Raw genomic sequence first — 23253 nt, forward strand, 5'->3', positions numbered from 1 at the left:
TGATTGGCCTGATTATAGACAACAGAACGCTGAAGCTGGACGAACCTTAGTCACCTTTAGCCTCCAAAAGAATGTTTGAAACTACAGGTTACAACCCAGGAGGAAGTGATAAAACCAATTTAGTGGTTCATGACTGGCATTTATTTTGTAATTATATAGAAGAAAAAGTACTGGAGTACATTAAGGGTAACTGTTTCACGAAATTTGGTTTCTGGTGTATTTGCATGCTGGGACAAATCTTACAATTTATTCTGTTCTGTGTCAAGGTAAAAAACACTTGACACTATTCATCTCTTTACAGATATGAAACCTAAGGAATCAGTGAACAAGTCATTTACCTCACCTGTTTGAGCCAGTTTTTCCTTTCACAGTTGTTGGAAGAATTAAATAAGATAATGAACCTAAAAGCAGCACGTGAAGTGCCTAATCCACGGCAAACACTCCATGAATGGTAGTTATTATAGGTGTAGTATTTTGTAATAATTAAGAGCATACAGTGTGAGGTCAGAATACCAGAACAGATCATTTGCTAGCTGTATGGTTTTGGACAAGTTATTCATTTCTATTTTCTCCTCTGATAACAAAAACAGCCTCTAAAGGTTGTGTCTGTATTAAATGAGATCATCCCTGCAGAGTATTTAGCACAGCGCCTATCACATAAGTGCTTCTTAGCAGCCTGAGAACTGAGCCTACCAAGAAGTTGGGGGGCGAGATACAATCCTGAGCAAAAAGTCAGAAATACAGAACTACACTTCAAACTGCTTTTAAGTAAGGAAAACTAAATCGTTCTTAAGTCACTTAGAGCGGGGCATGTTAGGCATACATAAAAAATAAATGTAGAAGTCTCTCAACCTGGAAAGACACAGGGAATGGGCTCCTTTGGGATGTAACTATCTTATATCAAGCTCCCACATGAAAGTATGTTAGAGTGGACAGTACTGGAAGGAACACAAAAGATGAACATCAGGAAATTATGTAGGAGTCCACTGCAATAACAATAAATCTAATTAGAAGGGTCAATAAACCATAATGTGTCCAAACCAAAGGTTGATTCTCTGTTTTATTTTCCTGGTCACCGGGCTAGAACTTGCTTCTCAATGCTACAGGATACACTGAAATGCAAGAAATCTTGTCTTTTAGTCCACCATTACCAAGCGAAAAGAAAATTATTACACTTACACTTGATAACAGCAATTTTCAAATATTGAAAAATGGCAGGGAAAACATGGCAACACTTCGGACAATGGGACAAAATAGCCAGTTATCTAAAACTGCCAAAATATATTGCTTCTACGAGATATACCTGAATCTAGTTAACCAGTTCATTGTAGTCACACATACCATTGGAGGCTGTATGTATGTTAAGAAAGAAGCTAAAGCAATGAACATGTCACATACTTTAGTTTGAAGAATTACAACAGCAGTGGGCATCATTCTTGTTACTACTGCAACAGCAAAATCAATGAGAAAATGGAAATTAAACAAGGATGACAGAGAAGGGAGAAAGCCACAATATATTCCTTTTAAATAGGATTAACATTTCAGAAAAACACGCTGGGTAAGTTTTGATCATAAAGGAAATTCTGAGAAAGAACATACAGAAGACCAGAATGACATCAAAGTTACCTAGAAAAAATAAAGATAATAAATCCTGCAGAAACACTGAGGAAAAGACAGAAACATTAGGGTGAGGAAAGCATACGAGAGACCAGTTGGAAAGAAAGAAACAGAGAAGAGGGGCTGATGTTTGGAGATGAATAAAGGGAGACAAGCCTTGGAGCAGGAAAGGCACTGAAAATAAATGAGCTGATTACATATGGATATAGGAGGATTCCCAAGAAATATAATTAAGTGAGGAAAAAAGCCCACAAAAAAATATAAAATGAGCCTATGAATTTTTCTAATCCAGAAACGTATAACAACAGACATCACTGGGGAAGCTAGGAGTACAATGGGTAGGAGCATTCATTTTCCTTCTTTTGTATACAATGTAGCTTCTAAAAATCATGTTACCAGAAAAGTTCCTTTAGGAAAAAAATAACTGCAAAAATGCCTAGATATACAAAGGGAGTATGCAACATTGATTCAAGAGAGAAATATCATGAACAGTATAAATTCCTCAACGAGATAAAACGGTACAGAACTAACTGTAAGTGATTAAGTGAAAAAATCACGGCATTAGAAAAGACGAGATATGCCAGCAACATTCAAAATATATATATTAGAAAAAAGACCGAGGACGGGCGCGGTGGCTCACACCTGTAACCCCAGCACTTTGGGAGGCCGAGATGGGCGGATCACAAGGTCAGGATATCGAGACCATCCCGGCTAATACGGTGAAACCCCGTCTCTACTAAAAATACAAAAAAAAAAAAAAAATTAGCCAAGCGTGGTGGCAGTCGCCTGTAGTCCCAACTACTTGGGATGCTGAGAGAGGAGAATGGCGTGAACCCGGGAGGCGGAGGTTGCAGTGAGCCGAGATTGCGCCGCTGCACGCCAGCCTGGGCGACAGAGCGAGCAAGAGTCCGTCTCGAAAACAAAAACAAAAAAGACTGAAAGTCTCCTTCCATTAATAAAACAAGGCTGGAAGGAAATACAACATTAACACTGCTAACCACTGATATTAGGTAGGGATATACTTTGGTAGTGGGACTATAGGACGTTTTAATTTTATAATTATAAATAATTATAATTATAAATATGTATATATTATATATTATAATATAATTATAATTTTTTTTTTTAACCAGAGGACTTTTTTTTTAAACAGAAAATGAGTGGAATGAGACAGGACCGAAGGGGAGACCAAGGCAGAAAACAGGAGGAGGAGGAAAAAAAATTTGAAAAGGAAAAGGAAAAACAAGGAACAAAGAAACAAAAGCTTGAAACAGGATACTCAAGAATAAAATCACAGTTTAGATCCACCTTCTAATCAGGCAACTTAGTTTTTGATGTGCTTGGCAACAGGATGCAGTGAAAACAGTATCTTATAGGGAGGTTTTGTTTATCTAGCACAGGGTACGTCATGCATTAGCAATGTGACTTTGAACACATCACATGACCACTCTGCACTTCCAATTTCCTCAACTATAACAGTATCTCGGAGATGTGAGAATTCCAATTAGAACAGTATCTCGGAGATGTGAGAATTCCAATTAGAACAGTATCTCGGAGATGTGAGAATTCTAAGACTCTAAAGTTTAAAAATCAAAAACTAATGGACTTTTAATGTTACTACAGTAGTCATCCTTTATCTAAGGTGTCACTTTCTGTGGTTTTAGTTACCTGAGGTCAACCAAGACCCCAAAATAAGTAAGTATAGTACAATAAGATATTTTGAGAGTGAGAGAAACCACATTCACATAACTTTTACTCAGGCTGTTTGGTTAAGTGAAAGATCTGATTATTCAAAATTAGCAACAGAGTTGCTAATGATGCAGGCCGGGTATCAGGTAATATAACAATTACATGTTATAATTGTTCTATTTTTAGTTATTGTTGTTAACTCTTACTGTGCCTAATTTATAAATTAGGCTTTATCATAGGTATGACTGTATCAGAAAAGTACAATGTAAACAGAGTTCAGTACTATCTGTAATTTCAGGTATCCACTGGGGGTCTTTAACTGTAAGGTAATTTAATTTGTACTAAGCATAAATCTAAACATACACCAATTCCTCATGCTTATGTACTTATACAACTAAGACCAAATCAAATTCATAAACACAAAACAGAACAAAACTCAAATATAATGTAACATATAATGTTTTACTGCAATTAATGTTGGTTTAATAATAAAGATATGGCATCAGGTGCAGTTCTTTTTATTTTTTTATTTGAGACAGAATCTCGCTCTGTCACCTAGGCTGGAGTGCTCTAGTGCAATCTCTGCTCACTGCAACCTCCACCTCCTGGGTTCAAGCGATACTCATGTCTCAGCCTCCTGAGTAGCTGGGACTACCAGCATGCACCACCATGCCTGGCTAATCTTTATATTTTTAGTAGAGTCAGGGTTTTGCCATTTTGGCCAGGCTGTTCTCAAACTCCTGACCTCAAGTGATATGCCCGCTTCAGCGTCCCAAAGGGCTGGGATTACAGGCGTGAGCCACTGTGCCCAGCCTGCATCAGGTGCAGTTCTAAATCTTTTCCTGAAATTTTACTTCAATTCTGTCACTAAAGAAAATCCATGCTGAACTTATTAGCAACTCTGTTGTTAATTCTGAATAATCAGATAGCTCAACCAAACAGCCAGAGAATAATTATTGAATGCCAATTTACATAAGGTTCAAATCTCAGCTCCAATGTGTAATGGATAACTTTGAACAAGTCACTTTAATCTCTGGACCTCAGTTCCATCATCTGTAAAATAGGGAGTATAATGCTCAGATGAGAGGTGAACATATAAAATAATAAACATAAGTTATATGTTTATTTTCATTATAATTAAAACGAATCAATCAATACTGCAGAGGGAGTAAAAAAAACTAAAAGGAACAAAAACCTCCAACTCGGTCTATATCCCTTGTTTGGCTTCACTCATTTCCCTACCCAACCTGGACTTCACTATCAGTCAATCATTTCAATAACATACTCAAAACCACCATAGTATCCTTCGTCCTCTTCCCTTCCCATTCCCACCCTTTTCCAACACCCAGTTTGAATGACAGCCATTTCTGGCACTCTTGACACAATTCCAAATGCTGAATCTCTCTGGAGAAAGTCATAAAATTGCTGCTTAGTAATCTTCTGGTTAAGCTACTCCATTTCCCTGTGACATTCTTCCACAGCAGCAAGGACAATTATCTATACTCAAGCCCTCCCCAACTTTTAACACATGACCTTGCTCCTCCTTACTGAGATGCCATAGAATGAGTGCCAGTCCTAATTCAATTGACTGTTGACATATCCTATGAATTCTATTTATGGATTATTACACACAACTTACTTCCTTCTCCAGTTTAGGCTTTCACTATCTCACATAGAAAATTAGGATAGTCTGAACGTTCTCTTTACCTCCATTCTCTTCAAATTCCAATTTATCATACTCAGCACTATAAGATTAAGCTTCACTTCTAAACTTTATTACTCCTTACTTAAAAACTATCCCTCAAATATTAAAACAATCTACAACATGATCCAAACTAACCTTTCCCATCCATCTTCTAAAATTGGTATCTGCAGCTGGGCACGGTGGTTCATGCCTACAATCCCAGCACTTATCAATCCCAGCACTTATGTAGGCTGAGGCAGGTGGATCGCTTGAGCCCAGGAGTTCGAGACCAGCCTGGGCAACATGGCAAAACCCCGTCTCTAAAAAAAAAAAATAATAACAAATTTTTAATTGATAGCTATCCCAAGTAAATCAAATTCCTTAACACTTTCTCAAGCATACCACTTTTCCATCTTCATTCCTCCTCCCTTACAATTGCTACCCAGGCACTCTCTTCCTGCCTGCTTGTCAATATAGTATCTATCAAAATCACTTTAGAGGGCAATTTGCTGTACACATAAAGTGCTTAAAAACATACAATGCCATAAACATGGTGATTCTACTTCCAAGAACTTACCTTATGAAATAAGTAGACAAAATGAAGATAGGTAGACATTAATACTTTATTATGTATTAATGATAAGCATTTAGCAACAGTGTAAATTCCAATATTAAGAAACTGGTTCAATGAATATATACACACACTATGATGCATCAGTAGTATGTGTGTATATATTTATTACACACACATTATGCATGTGTATAATTATTTGTAATTTTATTACATGTAGCTATATACCATTATGTTAACAACAGTTAACACTAGGTAAAAATGTTAAGCATGATTATTTTCTTCCTTGAGCCTTCCTGTATTACCTGAAATTTCTACTATATGCTTGAACTTCCTATTGAGTTTTAAAGTTTTATCCTGGCAAAAAGGATGGAAATAGTATTAAACAGAAGATTTTTTTTCTTTTTTGCTGAGAGAAAACTTACAATCCTTAAAGTGCACAATGAAAGAAGTATAGTTCAGCATTACCAAAGCAAAAAAGCAGCAGCAGGAATGACCAAAAATGAAGCTGGAAATTAAATCTTATACAGGAGCCCTGTATGGCTCTAGGTTATTTGGTCTTGGCATTATTCCATAGATGATGAAGAACCAATGAAGAGTTTCAAACAAGAGAAAGACATGTTCAGGTTTCCATTTTACAACTTACATAGAGCAGTTAAAAAACAAAGGTTAGAGGACAAGAATGAAAGTGGGGTAAAACAGGTGAGCTATTGCAATAGTCTTGGTAAAAAATACGGAAGGCATGAACTAGAGCAGTGATATTAAGAATTAGAAATATGTAAGTAATAAAATAGTTAAAACTGATGTTTGGATTTGAAGGGAAAGTCACAGGCTTTTGGCTGTAAAAAAATGAAAAAATACAAGAAATAAAAAAGGAGTCTGCAGGAAAAAGGTAATAATTCATCTTCTTGAAACATAATTTTCCAACAACCCATACATATACAAAGACTTCTCACTGCCCTTTAGAAAAAAGTCTATGAACTGTCTAACACTGAAGGTCTTTCATAGACAGAATGAAACTTATCTCCAATCTCATCTTCCACAACTTCCCTAACTGAAGCTTATGCTGTAAACTGACTTACTCATTCTCATGAACATTCCTACCTCTGAGCCTCTGCTTATACAGATTCAGTATCCCTTATCCGAAATGCTTGAGACCAGAAGTGCTTTGGATTTCTAAATTTGTCACCAGATTTTGGAATATTTGCATTATACTTACTAGTTGGGCATCCCAAATCCAAAACATGAAATGTTCCAATGAGCATTTTCTTAGCACATCATGTCAGCATTCAAAAAATTTTGGATTTCAAAGCATTTCAGATTTCAGATTTTCAGATTTAGGATGTTTAACCTATACCATTTTCCTGCTGGAAATGCCCTTCTTTTTCCTCAATCACATTTCTGTTTTCTTCCACTCTGCTCTGTTACTACAGAAAACACCAGTTCTCAATCAGTATCTTTAACTTGATACCAGTATCTCCCATAAAATCGAAACTACTACTGAGGCCAGGTGCGGTGGCTCACACCTGTAATCCCAGCACTTTGGGAGGCTGGGACACGGAGGATCACTTAAGCCTAGGAAGTTAAAACCAGCCTAGGCAACATAATGAGACCCTGTCTCTACAAAAAAATTTAAAAATTAGCCAGGCATGGTGTGCCTATAATCCCAGCTATTTGGAAGGTTGCAGGGAAAGGATCACTTGAGCCCAGGAGGTCAGGTTGCAGTAAGCCACTATCCCACCACCGCACTCCAGCCTGAGTGATAGAATAAGACCCTGTCTCAAAAAATAAGAAATAAAATTTAAAAACTACTACTGATTTCATAAAATTGTTACAATGAATGTTTCTCCATTTTGGGATCTGACAAGCTAAAAAACTGACACAAAAAGTAAACGGTAAATAACTACAGTAAATAACTATTATGTTGTATTCAGAAACATCAAGAAATGAGGAATTCAAAGAAAGGAACTAAAAGTCGTTAAATGCCAAAACTTTGTTTTGTCCAAATGTTTTTCTGCCTTCCCATCAGGCTGGACTTTTACTTCTAGACACTTTCAATGTGCCTAATTTCTAGCAGCTATTCATTTCTTTCTTCCTTGTTGTTTAACTTTATACAGATTAGACAATCAAAATATCAAGCCCATAAACGTCCTAACTAAAATAAAACAAACTGATTCTGAGGAAGAATACAGAATAATACAGGAGAAAAGTGAATATGTTTTACTGTTTGGACATTCATGACATTATTTTGACTGCTCAGAGGACACTCTCATGTTTTGGTTTTCCACTACATTCTGAAGAGTTAAAATTGCCAGAAAACGTCCTGCATAGTGAGGTGTACCACTGTAATGATCACCTTTATTTTCAAGAAAGTATTATAAAAAATCACTTGTAAAACATAAGAACTGGAACTCCTGCCATCAAAGAGTTTACTCTTCAGTCATGTTAAACAGAATACTTTAAAACTGTGTAATACAAACAGAATACTCTTAAAACTGTGTAATACAATCTGAGCAATATTTAAGCCATGCAGGACAACGGTAGAAGGGATAATAACATGCCTGTCAAGCTGTATAAAATTAATTCCAAATGACTGGAAAATACAGTAAATAATATAAGAACCCAAAGAAAAAGATCATTTTTTTTCAGGTAATGAACGGAGAAAATAGGAAAAGATGATTCTGAAAAAATTTTCACAAGTTCTTAAGTGAAGGTAAACTTTTTGATCAGAGAGAGGAAAATCTGGTGAAATGGAGTTCCCAACATTCATTTTATCTACTCCCCACTGTTAAATATTTCATGGTGACGTTTATAAAAATGAGACTTAATGCAGAGTTAAGAAAAGGCAAGTACAAGCTACTTATCAATCTGTTTTAAAAGAAAATTAAAAGTGTTTACATGGAGAACATATTCAGAAAGCTTTCTTACCTTGAATATACCAACCCAATCTTTTGGATGTGGATGAATATATGGAGTTAAGGTGTAATGACATTCCAGGTGTGCATTAGGAAGGTAACTCTTGGCCACATTTTGAAAGATGACATGGGCAAAGTTGGAAGTCTGCAATGGGACTTCTTGAAAGGATGTCATTGTGAATCTGAAACAAGTAATTCATACAAGTTAAATTATACCAACTAAGAATAAACATGCCTTCAGAAAATACATATTTAATACAAATTTCATGAATATTTGCATGTCATAATTAAGAAAATACATACTTTGTAAATACTGCAACTTCTTTAAAATATGATTAAATATAAAAATACAGACAAACTGGAAAATAACTAAAACCCATTTGGCTCAGAAAGTTACATGGGCATTTAAAAGTTAAAAAACCAAACCAAAACTTCAACTGTCCTGGAAAGCCTAGCCCTCTGCTTCTATCTGAATCAAAACCAAATGAACCAGAGCTGTTTTTGCGCACATGCTGCCAATATAAACCTGCTGGCTCCTAGTAACGAACACTAGAAACAGAAACAAGGACAGTTAAAAGTCAGTATTTTATTGGCTATGGGTCAATTAACTTTTCCTTCCTATGAGAACCCTTGAGCTTCATCATTTTCCTCCCTAACCTAGCCCATCCCATTCATCTCTTCCCCTCTCCCTAGGTTTTGGGATCCTATAACTAAACCTGATGCTAACATCTCTGTGCCTACATTCCTGCCCTTCTAAATCCCCTGGACCAGCATTTCTCAACCCTGGTTACACATTAGAATCATTAGGGGCCTTTAAAAAAAAATAGATGACAACGACTTTCTGGGAGTGGGGCCTGGGAGTATGTACATGTGTGTCTGTCGGTGTGTATACGAATATACATATCCCTGCCCCCACATCTCCCCAGGTAATCTCAATCCTGTATGCAACCAGAAAAGAGAACCACTATCCAACAACTTAAGTCTCTACTACTACCTCTCACTCATTTCCACAGATCCCAGACCCAGCCTGTCTTCTTGGGCTTCTGGTACAAGCTTGTTCAAATCTCTCAAACCATGTAAAATCTTAGCTGGTCTACTTGAAATGGCTCAGCTTATTTGTTCTTCTCTACCTATAACAAACCTATAATTTCATCCTAGGTCCAATGATCCTACTTCGACTTCTAGTATTCATGTACCCTTTCCATATGTTTACTGATTAAAATAAACTTATATTTAAAAATAAAAATAGAAATGTAGTGTTAATAAAATACATACTGTTGAAAATCTATTAGAGATTCATGAATGCTCACTGGCTTAGTAAACACCAGGCACTGGATAGCAGATGAATGGTGAAAGCAGATTATAAAAACTGCGAGATCCAAATGTTTTCCCTATTTTGTGCTCTACTTTTGAGAAAACAGAAACAAATGAGGATTTACCCAAAAAAGCAATCTGCAGAGTTTGTCACAGGCTCGGTACAATCACTAATTCTACAATACACATAAGAAACTATGACTGTCCTGACCGCACTTGCTTGAGTCATTAAAACAGGCATCTCTGTAATAATGGGGAAAACTGGGGCAAGATTTTTGCTAACCAAATTAATCTAATTTACTTCACAAATCAATGAAGTTTCTACAGAGCAAGCACAGCAGTAAGGCTCTACTCATATTTTGGCCATTAGTAAGAAGGCTTATTGCTAAGATCTGAAACAGTGTGCTTTTACAACTGTTTCTTTTGCTGACCTGTTTGAAATACTAAGGCAAATTTTTAAAGTTTTGTAATAATAAGCACTTTTAAAAATACCAACTTTCTTCTTATGTCCCCTCTGCTTCTGTTACGGCCAAAGTTCTGCTTTACTGAATATAATGGATATCCCAAAAAGAGACTGTTAATCATGAACCTGGAAACCACTGTAGAGTATCAGGCTAGTTGTCAGCCTCTCCCTACCTGAGGTTTGCAAGCATTCCAAGATAAAGAGTATATTCAGTAGCAATCCTCCTTTACCTCTGCACTAACAAAGGGACTTTGCTACCAGCAACCATATTTCATGGAAAGACTTAACTATGTATACTCTCTACCTGCTAACCTAAAGCCATCAGAAAAATGAAAAGGTAGCATTTACAAACACTGGAGAACTCTGCCTAAAATAACTGAAGAGTTCTATTATTTTGTTTCTTTGAGTTGTCTGAGCTAATCTGGGCTCCCAGGGAGGTCATATTAATGAAGTCATTAATGATAATCTCTTTTCAAGTCAGTGACTTCACAAAGAGAAAAAAAACACCAATTCCAGTTCTTTAAAACAAAAAAAAAAAAAAAAGTCACTACTGGTTATAAGATACCAACAAAAGAAACTATAGCTAAATCAACTGAACCAACATCTATTAGATACAACTACCAAAACTGAATCAAGAGAATAATATTTTTCTATGAAGCGAGTGAAGTCACGCTTCCTTTGAGAAAGATATTCAGTGAGAAGGAAACAAACTAGCTTAGAATAAACGTCCCATGTTTTTAATCAAAAGCTGATTAAGGATAATACTTTTTTCTTAAAATTTAACATGTCATTTCCTAAAATAAACAACAAAGCTGTAACAATTTTTTTATAAGACAAGGCAAAAGTGTTTAAACTTCTGTTAACCTCAGTTAAAAGTTTTTAAAAATCCACAATCCAACCTTATACTTTTAGTTCACTGAAGTTTTTGAGGTATAAAATAGCACATAGGTATAGATATATGTATTTGTATATGTTTACAAATGCATCAAAAGGAACTCAAGAAGTATACACTATAGAGTTAATAGTCTTATAAGGGATGTGTGTAAAAACAAGACTTAAGGACTTTAAATTTTACATCAATTTATTGTTTGAATTTTTACAAGTATATATAAATGTATTATTTCTATTGTTTTAAATAGCCCTATTAACCAGAAATTCCATTTTTACACCCTCCCCAAAATTTCACATTTTCTCATAGAAAACACTAGTATTTCACTTTAAAATATAGTATTCACAATGCTTACAAGTCTGAAAAGTAAAATAATTTGTGATTATCCTATTAATCGCCTTCATCAATCTCTCTCCAACACTCCAATCTTTTTAAAATTTAATTGCTATAATTATAGAAATATTTTACAAAAGTCATTCCAGTACCTTGTCATTTTTTACTCTTCTTATTAAAATATAGCTAAGAATCATTTACAAAGTTTACATGGATGAAAGCAATCTAAATATAATGTCATTAATCAACCCATTTTAAATAATAAAATTTCTAATTCCCACATAGTTCCTCTGGTTCACTTCTCCTACAGATAACAGACTGAAGAGACAGGCAAGCTTATAAAAATGTTGGAATTCAATGAGAATGTCAAGGTCGCATGGGAGTGGAGAAATAATATGCAAAGTCACTGCATCACCTTGTGGTAATGCCTGGGAAGTGTAGCTTCACTAACATCCTGAGAAAAAGTACAAACCTCTTATCAGTTGGACAGAAGTACACTCCCTACACAAAAAAGCAAAGTAGAAGCAAGCAGCATTACCATGTCAAATTCTGATTCCCCTTCTCTAAAGTGCATCTCCACAAACAGGAGTATAGTAAGTTGGCAAGCCAAAGATAAATACAAAACGTCCAGTCAACAATCAAGGGACCAGACACATTTGGCTAGGAAACAAAGTCAGAAATGCTTACACATGCTGACTACAGTGCCCTCTTTCAGGTTTCCTCCTACATTCCCTCAAGCTCCAATGCCTCTAGAATTTCTTTATGTGTGTTATGCTGTAAACTGTATATTATAGAGTCTTTGGTCTAAATTCCAATTTTATTATTTTGCAAATGTATTAATGTCTATAAAAAAGATAAATAATACACAGTGGGCACTCAGTTATGTATACAGCTAAAATAAACATGGGGTGGGGGTAGGGAAGCATTTCAACGTTATCTTTACTTACTCCTCTTGGAACTTTTTCAGCTCCAAAACAGATTTGACTTTTGTGGTAGTATTTTTCCAGTGGTTCCCAATACTTGTTTTACTTTAGCCCAAAAATATAAGCCTGAGTGAACTTACTAAAAAATAAACCATACTAAGAACTTCTGTACATTAAACATATGAAGCCAAATTAAGCTTTTTTAATTTAGATAAATATTAAATGTAATTTGCCAGTCCTAACAATTAGAATTCAAAAATAATTTTGTTATGTGTGATACTATAATTATGGCAATTCTGTGTTTTTCTAAAGTCCTTATCAGTTAAAGATGCTAAACTAACTGTAAGTGAAACGTCTTGATGTCTAAGATTTGCTTTAAAAACTCCAGGGGAAAAAAATAAATGTTAGAGGGGGTAATAAAACAAGAGTAGTAAAGTGTCAGTTCATTTTACTGTTCATTCTCCTTTGTGTATGTTTGAAAATTTCCGTAATAGGAAAACCAAAGCAAATAAAGAAATGAAACAGATTAGTAACACTCTACATATGACCTACTGCAGCAGAAACACTGCATTTTAGAATATGAACACTTTGTATCTTTAGAAGTGTTATAATTCAGGTAATGGTTGACAGAGTTACCGAAAGTTTTTCACATCCTCAGCTAAAAAACCTTTAGAGTTATCTCCAAACTTCAGTCCGATAGGACACGCAAACATATGAAAGCAAAAAATGTCCAGCATTCAAACAGTTTCCAATTATTCACACTGTGGCTCAAAGAAAGAGAAACTTAACAACTATAAACAGACCTCTGCTTCCAAAAAAATGTAATCAGCAATTTTTCTAGGAGGCAAAAGCAAAGGCCCCAGTCTATATTAACTTGCACCCTCGCAGGCATCCCTAGTTCCAGAATCCTTTACGCCTGAGTGCCAAGACATTCCGCTCAGGTGTCACCCGCACCACTTTTACTTACTTTTTAGATTTTATAAGTTGGTTTCTAAAATGCTATGATCTTGGCCCACATATATTAGGGGAGAGGACATTTTTATCTTCTTCTGAAGGTTTATTTGGGACAAAATAAGCTTTAAAAAGACAGAAATGCATAAAGCCCAGATTTTACATATCCATTCCAAAAGAATACAATCAAGTCCCCAAAAGAAGTATACAAGGAGCATCGTTAGGATCTTTCATAATTATTTCAACATCATTAAAAAGGTTGAAACTTCGAATTCCAAAATTTTACTTTTGTTATGGAAAAGATACTTACTGGTTAATTCTACAAATACGGCTGCAGTGAGAACTACAAACAGCGGTCTACAATTTAAGAACGTGATGGGCCAGTCGCAGTGGCTCACGCCTGTAATCCCAGCACTTTGGGAGGCCGAGGCGGACAGATCAGGAGGTCAGGAGTTCGACCCTAGCCTAACCAACATGGAGAAACCCCGTCTCTACTAAAAATACAAAAATTAGCCGGGCGTGGTGGCGCGCGCCTGTAATCCCAGCTACTCAGGAGGCTGAGGCAGGAGAATCGCTAGAACCTGGGAGGCGGAGGTTGACGTGAGCCGAGATCGTGCCACTGCACTCCACCCTGGGAGACAGAGCAAGACTCCGTCTCAAGAAAAAAAAAAAAAAAAAAAAGAACGTGATGGCTATAAAACAAAAAATACAATAAGATGTTCTTTGAAGTTGAACAGCTTGAAAAATAAATAAAACTTTATTAGAAGTCGGCATCATCAAACAATACTTCAAGTTTACCCTTGAAAAGAACAGAACGAAGGAGAAAGGCTGTCCTCAGCTCCTTCTCTAAACCCGAAAAGCACTGAGGACATCAACCCACTTTTAGTTTCTATTCAAATGATCTCTTTAAATCCTTTTGGAATTAAGCACCAAACTTGTAACTAGTAATTGTTCGTGCCCAGCACGTAGAAATTTTAGCATCAGCAGAATGCAGACAGTTGAACAATTAAGATTTTCCCATCTAATGCCTGACATAATAGCAATTCATAACCACTGTGTGAAATCGGAAATCTAACACTGTACGTCTAAAGTCATATGCCAGTGTTGTCCAACAAAACTTTTACCAATAAGGTGTGTACACACACCCACACAAACGCATGCTAAGCTCTATTTTTTACTAATAAGGTGTACACGCGCACGCTAAACTCTAGCCACAGATTCCCTAAGCCAGGAATGCAGGTAGGTCGGGACTAGTTCACACCTCGCGAACCTGCGGGGTGTTGGGGCGGGGTGGGGAAAGGAATCCAGGTGAAGCAGGAGATCAGCCGGAACAGCCAACTCCGCTCGCGGCCCTCAAAAGTAGGCGGCGCAGGGAGTCTCCGCCCCCTTTGCCACCGGCGACTCAAACCAAAACAGCTGGGTTTCTCTCCGCAGAGGCAAACCCCAGCGTCCTTCTCGGACGCGACCTACGTGTTTTCTCAGCTTACTGCGCCGGTAACACCCACAGGGACCTCAAAACAGTCATCCCAGAGTTGAGCCTTGAACACCAGAAGCTTTTCCTTCGGGGGTCGCCAGCGTCACTCGTCCCCAGCCAAAGGGCACCCGTCCCACACGCCTCCCCCAAATCGCGAAGGCCTGTCCCGAGGGCCTCCCTCCGCGTGTGGCGGCCACCCGTTGCTATTCCAAAACTCTACGGCCGATCCGAGTCGCCCACACCCCCGTCACAATCGCAGTCCGGAAGGGAAGGTTTGTCCTCGGGAAGGAAAGCCTCGTCACCACTGAGACCTCTCCCGAGACCGGCCAGGCCCCTACAGTACAGGGGCAGAGGGGTGTAGCACGAGCCCTAAAAGAGATGCAGCTGGGGTCCGCCCCGCACAAGGCGCTGGGGTGGACCGGGGAGGCGCCTTACCCAGTGGAAAGACTCCCGGACCAAGGGAGAAAGTTACACAGGCTTCTGATCCTGATCCGCCATCAGCCGCCGAACCTCTTCCGCCACTACCGCCTACCCCCAAAGACCGGCTACACCTACCCTCACTGCCAACAGTAGGCCTTGCGTCACTTCCGCCCACGGGGCGGTCTCTTCCGCCTCCTGGAGGGTTCGCCAGGCCGCTCCGCGACGACACGCCCTCAGCCCACTCCGCTCCGGGACGCGAAGCTGGGCCCGGGCGTGCCTCATCTCGCAGGCAGGCTGGCTCTCGCCTTCCTTCGTTCTTGCCATTTTCGCTCAGCAAGTTAATCGCAGAAAAACAATGCGTCTGGATATACATTCTGATTTTATATTATTATTTTGACATACGAAATGGGGAAACACACCAGAGATTTAAGTAACTCACCCGCGATGTGGAAAGAAAGGGCAGCTCAGAGGTCCATGAACAGTACCGCGTCCCTGCCTGCGTCTCAATCGGCCTAAACTAACCCATCGATTTTATAGATAAGGAAATAGCCAGAGAAGCAAGGGAGTTACCACACGGCTAGGGCTGCAAACCCCTGAACTCCAAGACTCTCTCTCAACTCCCGGCCCAGTCCTGTGCTTTTTTGACTACCAAGTTTTGTTCACTGAAAGCTCCTAGGAGCCTTTCAGTTCAATGCCGTCTGATTCTATTTGCTCTCGCTCCAGCAGAGAGGCCTCTTCTCTACCCGCATTTCTGTGAGTTACCGGCTTTTGTTATCCATATCATTTTCCGTGTGTGGACTTTGTCCCGCGTTCTGTTATTTCTAAAATCACTTTTGCCTTTTGTATGTATTGCCTTCCTATATTAGACATTCAGTTTGAATCGTAACTTCACAGAAGCCAGTGTGTCCCATTCGAATTCATCATATTCGTCTGTTGCCATAAAACCCTGATAAAACTTGCAATAGCACCTGAAAGGATATGTAAATTGATCGCATTAAATGTTGAAGCACATTCTAAATACAGAACATTCAAAATTATCTTTCATATACTTTCATCTTCCAGTTATTTCAGAAGACATTAGCTTTGATAATACAGGTTCTCAGTGTTTACAGACTGATTTCTTTCCTATGTATTGACATTTTTTAACTTGGTCTTGTGCTGGGTACTATACTTGATCATAGAATTTCAGAAGAACCTTAACAGGTCATTTAGTCCTAGTCTCCTTATTTTATGGATGAAGAAAACGGTGTGAATAATCAACTTAAGTTATCACTCGCGTTACTGGTAGCAGCCTTCTGGTAGTAGAAATAACTGTGGTCCCTTAAGAAATGTAAACATAGCAGTGAACTTCATAAGCACAATTTGTCAGAGATGTCACTCCTTGTATGTTTAAATCATATTCCTATTCACATGTAATAAATTTTTAATGACCACTAATTTTCAGTTAATGAAATCAGAAAAACAGTATACCTAATAAAAACCACAATTGAAAGTCTTTCTGGGGGGGGCGGGGGGAACGGAGTTTCACTCTTGTTGCTTAGGCTGGAGTGCCGTGGGGCAATCTCAGCTCACTGCAACCTCGGCTCCCGGGTTCAAGCGATTCTCCTGCCTCAGCCTCCCCAGTGGCTAGGATTACAGGCGCACACCACCACTCTGGGCTAATTTTTGTATCTTTAGTAGAGACAGGGTTTCTCCATGTTGGCCAGGCTGGTCTCGAACTCCTGACCTCAGGCGATCCACCTGCCTCAGCCTCCCAAAGTGCTGGGATTACAAGCACAAGTGACTGCACCTGGCTTTAATTGAATTTCTTAAAGTTAGCCTATTATGTGTATGGCAGTGGACTACGGCTAGAAGAGATATGGATTCACTTCCTTTAAGTGAAATCTTTCTGCCAGAGGGATTTCAGAATTCAGAATTTTTCAGACTTTAGAGAGGTGTGTTTTATGTGACATTCCTCACTATCTGGGGCAGCACCCACAGTCAACTTTTTTTTTCCAGAACAATTATGAATATCACACTAAGATAAATGAGGTGTATAGTCTCACTTCAGATCAAGTTTTTCAGGTCAGGTTCTGTCACTTTGCCCTTGGGTTCAGGTCAAGTTTTAATGACAAATGAGTCAGGTCAAACAGGTTTTGCCACCAAATGTTAAGAAAACATTTGATTTTCAGAGCTTTTTTTTTTTTTTTTTTTTTTTTTTTTTTGAGACGGGGTCTCTGCCCTCTGCCCTGTCACCCAGGCTGGAGGCCAGTGGCAAGATCTCGTCTCACTGCAACCTCTGCCTCCCAGGTTCAAGCGATTCTCCTTCTGGGATTACAGGCGTGAGCCACCACACCCGGCCAATTTTCAGAGCTTTTCAGATTTCAAAATGGTGAATAAGGGATTGCAGACCCATTGAGAGAATTATTGGAAAGTAAATCAGTGAGTAACCCATGATTTACAGGCGTGAGCCACCGCACCCGGTCAATTTTCAGAGCTTTTCAGATTTCAAAATGGTGAATAAGGGATTGCAGACCTATTGAGAGAATTATTGGAAAGCAAATCAGTGAGTAACCCATGATTTTTCTGGAGCAACTACAGTTTCAAGTAGTTTGTAGGCAGTTGTCCTGTGTTTTGATTGGGAAAATATGCTGACTATATTTAAAAGACAGTGTTCTTTCATTAGAGGAACTTATGGTAGCAAAAGGAAGAAAAGAAATGAGCCCATGAAAATGTAGGTAACTAAAGTGTAAATAAATGAATAAGAAGACAGATATTCAGAGATGAGAGAAAGTACAGGCTAGTGTTAGCAGTACACTTCTCATGGGAGAGGCAGGCCTGGACTGTTAAAGTGAGGTATGATTTTGATGAGATATAGGGAGAGGACTTTCCAGTCAGGATTTAAGAGCTTGGACAAAGGAATCAGGAAGAAAATTGTTAACCAAGAATAATTTCCTCCAAAGTTCATGCATTCACCATTGTGTCATGTTGCTTCTTACTAAGAGCGTTTTGTTCATTTACTATGTGCTCTGGGAAAAACAAGGAATCAAGCATGGTTTCTTCCCTGAAACTGCTTAAAATCAGGTCAAGATATTACAGGATGGTATAGATAACTGTCAAATTTGCAGGAAATGGACTCTGAGAAATAAAGTAGAAAGATATACAGAATAATTTTGAAATTAGCTAGACTTTGTAAAAGAGATTGGGTTCTAAACTTCAAAAGACTGATAAGATTCGAAAAGATGAAGAAAAGGCTTACATGGTGAGAATAATATAATTTAAAAGGCACAGATGGGACAATTAGATAGCAAAACAAGGATTGAAAATTTTTGAAAAAGTTCAAATAGACATATTTTATTAGAAACATTACAGGTTTTAAAAGCCAGGCAAATGAGTTGGTCTCCTTTCTTAGAACAATGGTTTACATTAGAATTTGTATTAAAGATACCTTTTGCTATAAATGATTCTTAATTAAAAAAAAAATAAAAACTCTTTGTAAACCTTTGTTTTAGAAAGAGAGCCTTTTTTTTTTTTTTTTTTTTTTTTTTTTTTTTTTTTTTAAGACAGAGTCTCATTCTGTCACCCAGGCTGGAGTGCAGTGGCGCAATCTTGGCTCGCTGCAACCTCCGCCTCCCAGGTTCAGGCGATTCTCCTGCCTCAGCCTCCCAAGTAGCTGGGACTACAGGTGCGTGCCACCATGCCCAGATAATTTTTTTTGTATTTTTAGTCGAGACAGGGTTTCACCATGTTGGCCAGGATGATCTCAATCTAAAAAGAGAGGCTTTAAAAATGAGATTTGAATAATGGTAGGCTTTGGATAGGCAAAGAAAGAGAGGATTCCAAACACTCTAAAATAGGGTTATTTTCTCTTTCCCTATCTATTAGATTCTATTGATGTACTCATTGCTAGTTTCCCAACCATTACCTACCTAGATGCTTGTAAAACACCTTTGCTCCTTTGAGGTATACACTGTTGTGTTATGCTCCGTCTTCTTTCCCTGTGGCTGTCATCTTCTGATCTCCAAGTCACTGTTCCTCATTCAGTGAAGACTGTCACCTAGTGCACAGTCTCCTTCTCTGTTCTAAGCCATTCACTGTCTACTTGGATGAAATTAAAATGAAAAGGCCAACATCCCAGCATTTTAATTTCCTGAATCCCCCATCTCAAATACTCCACTCCACTCCAGATACCTATTTCTGTGGTCACACCTTGGCCCTTGTCATCATCTTGAAAAGCAAGCCTCCTACTCTTTGAACACAAGCTCCTATTCTTCTAACTTGCTCATTCAGATATGCCCAGCAGAACTATTTTTCAAACTCGTCAGGATCTCAGTCCATTTCTTCTTTTAATACTCCCCTCAGTATCCAACTTAGAGTCCATAGGCTATAATTTCATTAACATGACTTCCAACACCGTAAATTCCCTTGACTTCCTATCTTGCACATTAAAGAAAATTTCCTATAACAAATGTGTTACAGACTTTGTGGTCATCACATGCTTTACACTAAAGTTTACGTCTGGAAATACTAAGCAGAAACTTTGAAGTTAAAATAGAGTGTTTTGGGAAGTTTCTTGCACTATCAAAAAGAGAAACTATAATTTATGATACTAAGAAACAGAGCCTGCAGAGGTTTATATTTCAGAAAGACCTTTGCCCCATTGGCTCCTAACAGTGTTCTTTGTTCCTTGTGCAACTGAAAGGTCACTAGAATGTAAATATTCTCTAACCTCTCTTCCTCATCTTACTGAGAAGAGTAATAGCCAGCAAAGTACTTTGAATTTTTAAGGTACTTATGTCAACAAGATTCTTCCTTCCCAGTGTTTCTTATTAAATACCTGTATTTTGTGAGTCACTGTGTATCAATGATAATTAAAGTTAATAAAAATTATTTTAAGGAAATGTTATTAAGATAATCTTCAAATGTTTAATTTTAACCAAGGCTAAATCAAAGTTTTAGGCTCAAATATGTTTTTATTTCACAGATCTCAACACCTCCCACCTTCTCAGGAACTCTACATCATCTCGTTTTTATATTCAAGACCCCCATCTCCACGAGATCTTTTCCGTTGTCTTTTTAAACATGCTGAAGTCTCTTCAATTTTTAAAACTTTTCCAGCTCCCTATTTCCTTCCAGCTCCTATTGTCTTTTGTCTTTACAAGCAACTGTCTTGCTTCTAGAAAGAATTGTCTATATGATACTCCCTCATCTTCCATCTATTTCCAGCAAGTTCCAGAAGGCATATTTCTAGCAAGATGCAGAGGGCAGATTTCTAGCAAGTTCCAGATGGTAGTTTTCTGGCAAGTTCCAGAAGGTGAATTTCCAGTAAGTTTCACCAGCTCAGCAACACAAGGACTTCTCTGTGAGACTTCTCTGTGGGACTTTATGCAGGGACCCACAGCCGTGCCCTCTCCAGGGCCTAGATGTCAGCCCTGAGAGGTGATCTTGCTTGGACACTCTATCTCAGTCATAGGGGTAGTGTCTCTCCTTATATAAGCCATTCTTATATTTTTTAGAGTTCCTTTTACTCCCATTAGCCTTGTGACTCCAATCTCCTGTTATAGTTAATAATTCTTTATATTAGACTTTCCTTGTTCATATCACCTATGTGGTTTTTCTCTGCTATTTGGACCCAGACTGACAAACCACTCTACTGCTTCATTTAGCTTCATAGGTAGAGCCTGTCTTGTTTATTTTTCTTTCTTCCCCTGAAGTAATTGCTCATAGTTCATTCAGTTCCAACCAAGTAGGGTTGCTGCCAAAATGTAGGTCTTTGTTGTACTGCAATTTTCTACTGCTACTTGATGTTAATTATGATGCATAGGGGCTAGAATTTCTTCAGTAAGGTATAGTTTAGGTTGCAGAATTCAATGAATGATGATTTATTGCCATTTAGCATTGGGTTTAATAGATGAAAGAAATGCCTTTATTCTCACAAGAGACCATGGCTAGGCTGATCCTGCCATGAAGACAAAAGGAAACATGAAATTATTACTAAGTACTTAGGCTGAGCATCTTTAGAAAGTAATTTGTAATATATTTTATTAGTTAATTGTGAAAATTGGCTTCTGATGTTACGTAGTGTGATTTAGCAAGTTCTAAGACAAGCTGTGAGTAGACAAAATTCCCCTTCCTGAATCTTTCTTTTTCTATACTTTTTCCTCTTTTTCAGGTACCCTTCACAGGTTTAACAGCCCCACCCCTCGGGCACCAAGCAGTCTTATCCAGGGGGGGAAAAAAAAAACTGATTCTCAGTAATAATCTCTGTGTCTACGAGAAACTTAATGCAAGTCTTAGGATCTCAAAAAAGGACCTACAAGCATAAAGTAATGAGTCTGTCAAGCGAGGTTTCCATGCATGGGGGGAGGATCTCTTTAAGTAAGGAACCTTCCTTGTACTTCTTTAAGCACAGTTGCTATCATTCTGGAAGAAGCTCCTTTTAACCCATATCTTCTTCCAACTAGCATCCTATTTTTTTTCTTTCCTTCCCAGCTGAACTTCTTAAGGATCAATCTATATGATGTGATAATATATTTGAGATATCAACCTATTTTTCTTGGTATTTTCCCCTTGTATAGCTTGCCACTTTTCCAACCTTCACCCATAGATATGTTGCCTTGAAGAAAGGACGTAGAAGGAAAATCTTTCTGGCTTTTGTTTCCAGACTCTTGAACCCCACAAATGGGGAGAGGATTCAGGCGCAGAGAAATGGCTTGAGGAGAAGCCAAGGGCAGGGGTATATAGTTGGAGGGAGAACAGCCAGCATTTTCCTCCCCCTCAACTCTAGAAACAGATTTCTCTGGGCCAGAGAGGATAGGAGGGTACCTCTAGGTGGACAAAACCACACAGCCTGTTTAACCTTCCTAGGTCTCCAAGATATCCCCTACCCTATCTTAGTACAGAGCAATATTTCAAAATCCTGACAAAACTAGAATGGAGCGGGGCAGTGCGCGGGGCTGGGCGGTGGCTGGGGCGCGTGCTCTCGCGTGGTCGCTGGCTCTGCGCCCTCCCGGGCCAGTGTGCTGAGGCCTCCGTGTCGCCGCTGCCGCCCGCGCTTAGCCTGCTGCGGCACTCCCGGCTGCACACTCTGCTTGGCCTCGCCATGCCGGTGGACCTCAGCAAGTGGTCTGGGCCCTAGAGCCTGCAAGAAGTGGATGAGCAGACGCAGCACCGGCTGCATGTCACCCTACGCCGGGGGCGGCGGTGGACAAGCTGGGCAAAGTGCTGATGCCGACCCAGGTTAAGAATAGACCCACCAGCATTTGGTGGGATGGTATTGATTCAGGGAAGCTCTACACCTTGGTCCTGACAGACCCGGATGCTCCCAGCAGAAAGGATCCCAAATACAGGGAATGGCATCATTTCCTGGTGGTCAACATTAAGGGCAGTGACATCAGCAGTGGCACAGTCCTCTCCGATTATGTGGGCTCAGGGCCTCCCAAGGGCACAGGCCTCCACCACTATGTCTGGCTGCTTTACGAGCAGGCCAGGCAGCTAAAGTGTGACGAGCCCATCCTCAGCAACCGATCTGGAGACCAACGTGACAAATTCAAGGTGGCCTCCTTCCATAAAAAGTACGAGCTCGGGACCCCGGTGGCCGGCACGTGTTACCAGGCCGAGTGGGACGACTATGTGCCCAAACTGTACGAGCAGCTGTCTGGGAAGTAGGGGGTTAGCTTGGGGACCTTAACTGTCCTGGAGGCCCCAAGCCCTGTTTCCCAGTTCAGTGTTGCATGTATAATAGATTTCTCCTCTTCCTGCCCACCTTGGCACAGATGACATCTGACCAGTCAGATGGTGGTTGAGGGTAACTTTTCCTGCTGCCTGACCTTTATAATTTTACTCACTCTGATTTATGTTTTGATCAAATTTGAACTTCATTTTGGGGGATATTTTGGTACTGTGATGGGGTCATAAAATTGTTAATCTGAAAATAGCAACCCGGAATGTAAAAAAGAAAAAATCGGGTGGGAAAAAGACCAGGTCTACAGTGATAGAGCAAAGCATCAAAGAATCTTTAAGGGAGGTTTA

The 23253-nt window shown here is 38.9% G+C and overlaps 1 protein-coding gene and 1 pseudogene across 18 annotated transcripts in view; one reads left to right on the forward strand and one right to left on the reverse strand.

The window, feature by feature from the left end:
• Positions 1–15380, reverse strand: part of TAX1BP1 (Tax1 binding protein 1) — an 89563-nt gene extending 74183 nt beyond the window's left edge. For all 18 annotated transcript variants that reach the window (XM_073009024.1, XM_073009022.1, XM_073009021.1 and 15 more), the window contains exons 1-2: positions 15259–15380; positions 8490–8658 (exon numbers count right to left, since the gene is read on the reverse strand). In XM_073009024.1, coding sequence (XP_072865125.1) covers positions 8490–8651 — 162 coding nt within the window. In that variant the 5' untranslated portion in view covers positions 8652–8658; positions 15259–15380. The remainder of the gene's footprint in view (positions 1–8489; positions 8659–15258) is intronic.
• Positions 15381–22309: 6929 nt separating this feature from the next.
• LOC103226304 (phosphatidylethanolamine-binding protein 1-like) lies at positions 22310–22922 on the forward strand (annotated as a pseudogene).
• The last annotated feature ends 331 nt before the right edge of the window (positions 22923–23253 follow it).

This window comes from Chlorocebus sabaeus, chromosome 21 (genome assembly GCF_047675955.1).
Source record: "Chlorocebus sabaeus isolate Y175 chromosome 21, mChlSab1.0.hap1, whole genome shotgun sequence".
Lineage (NCBI taxonomy): Eukaryota > Metazoa > Chordata > Mammalia > Primates > Cercopithecidae > Chlorocebus > Chlorocebus sabaeus.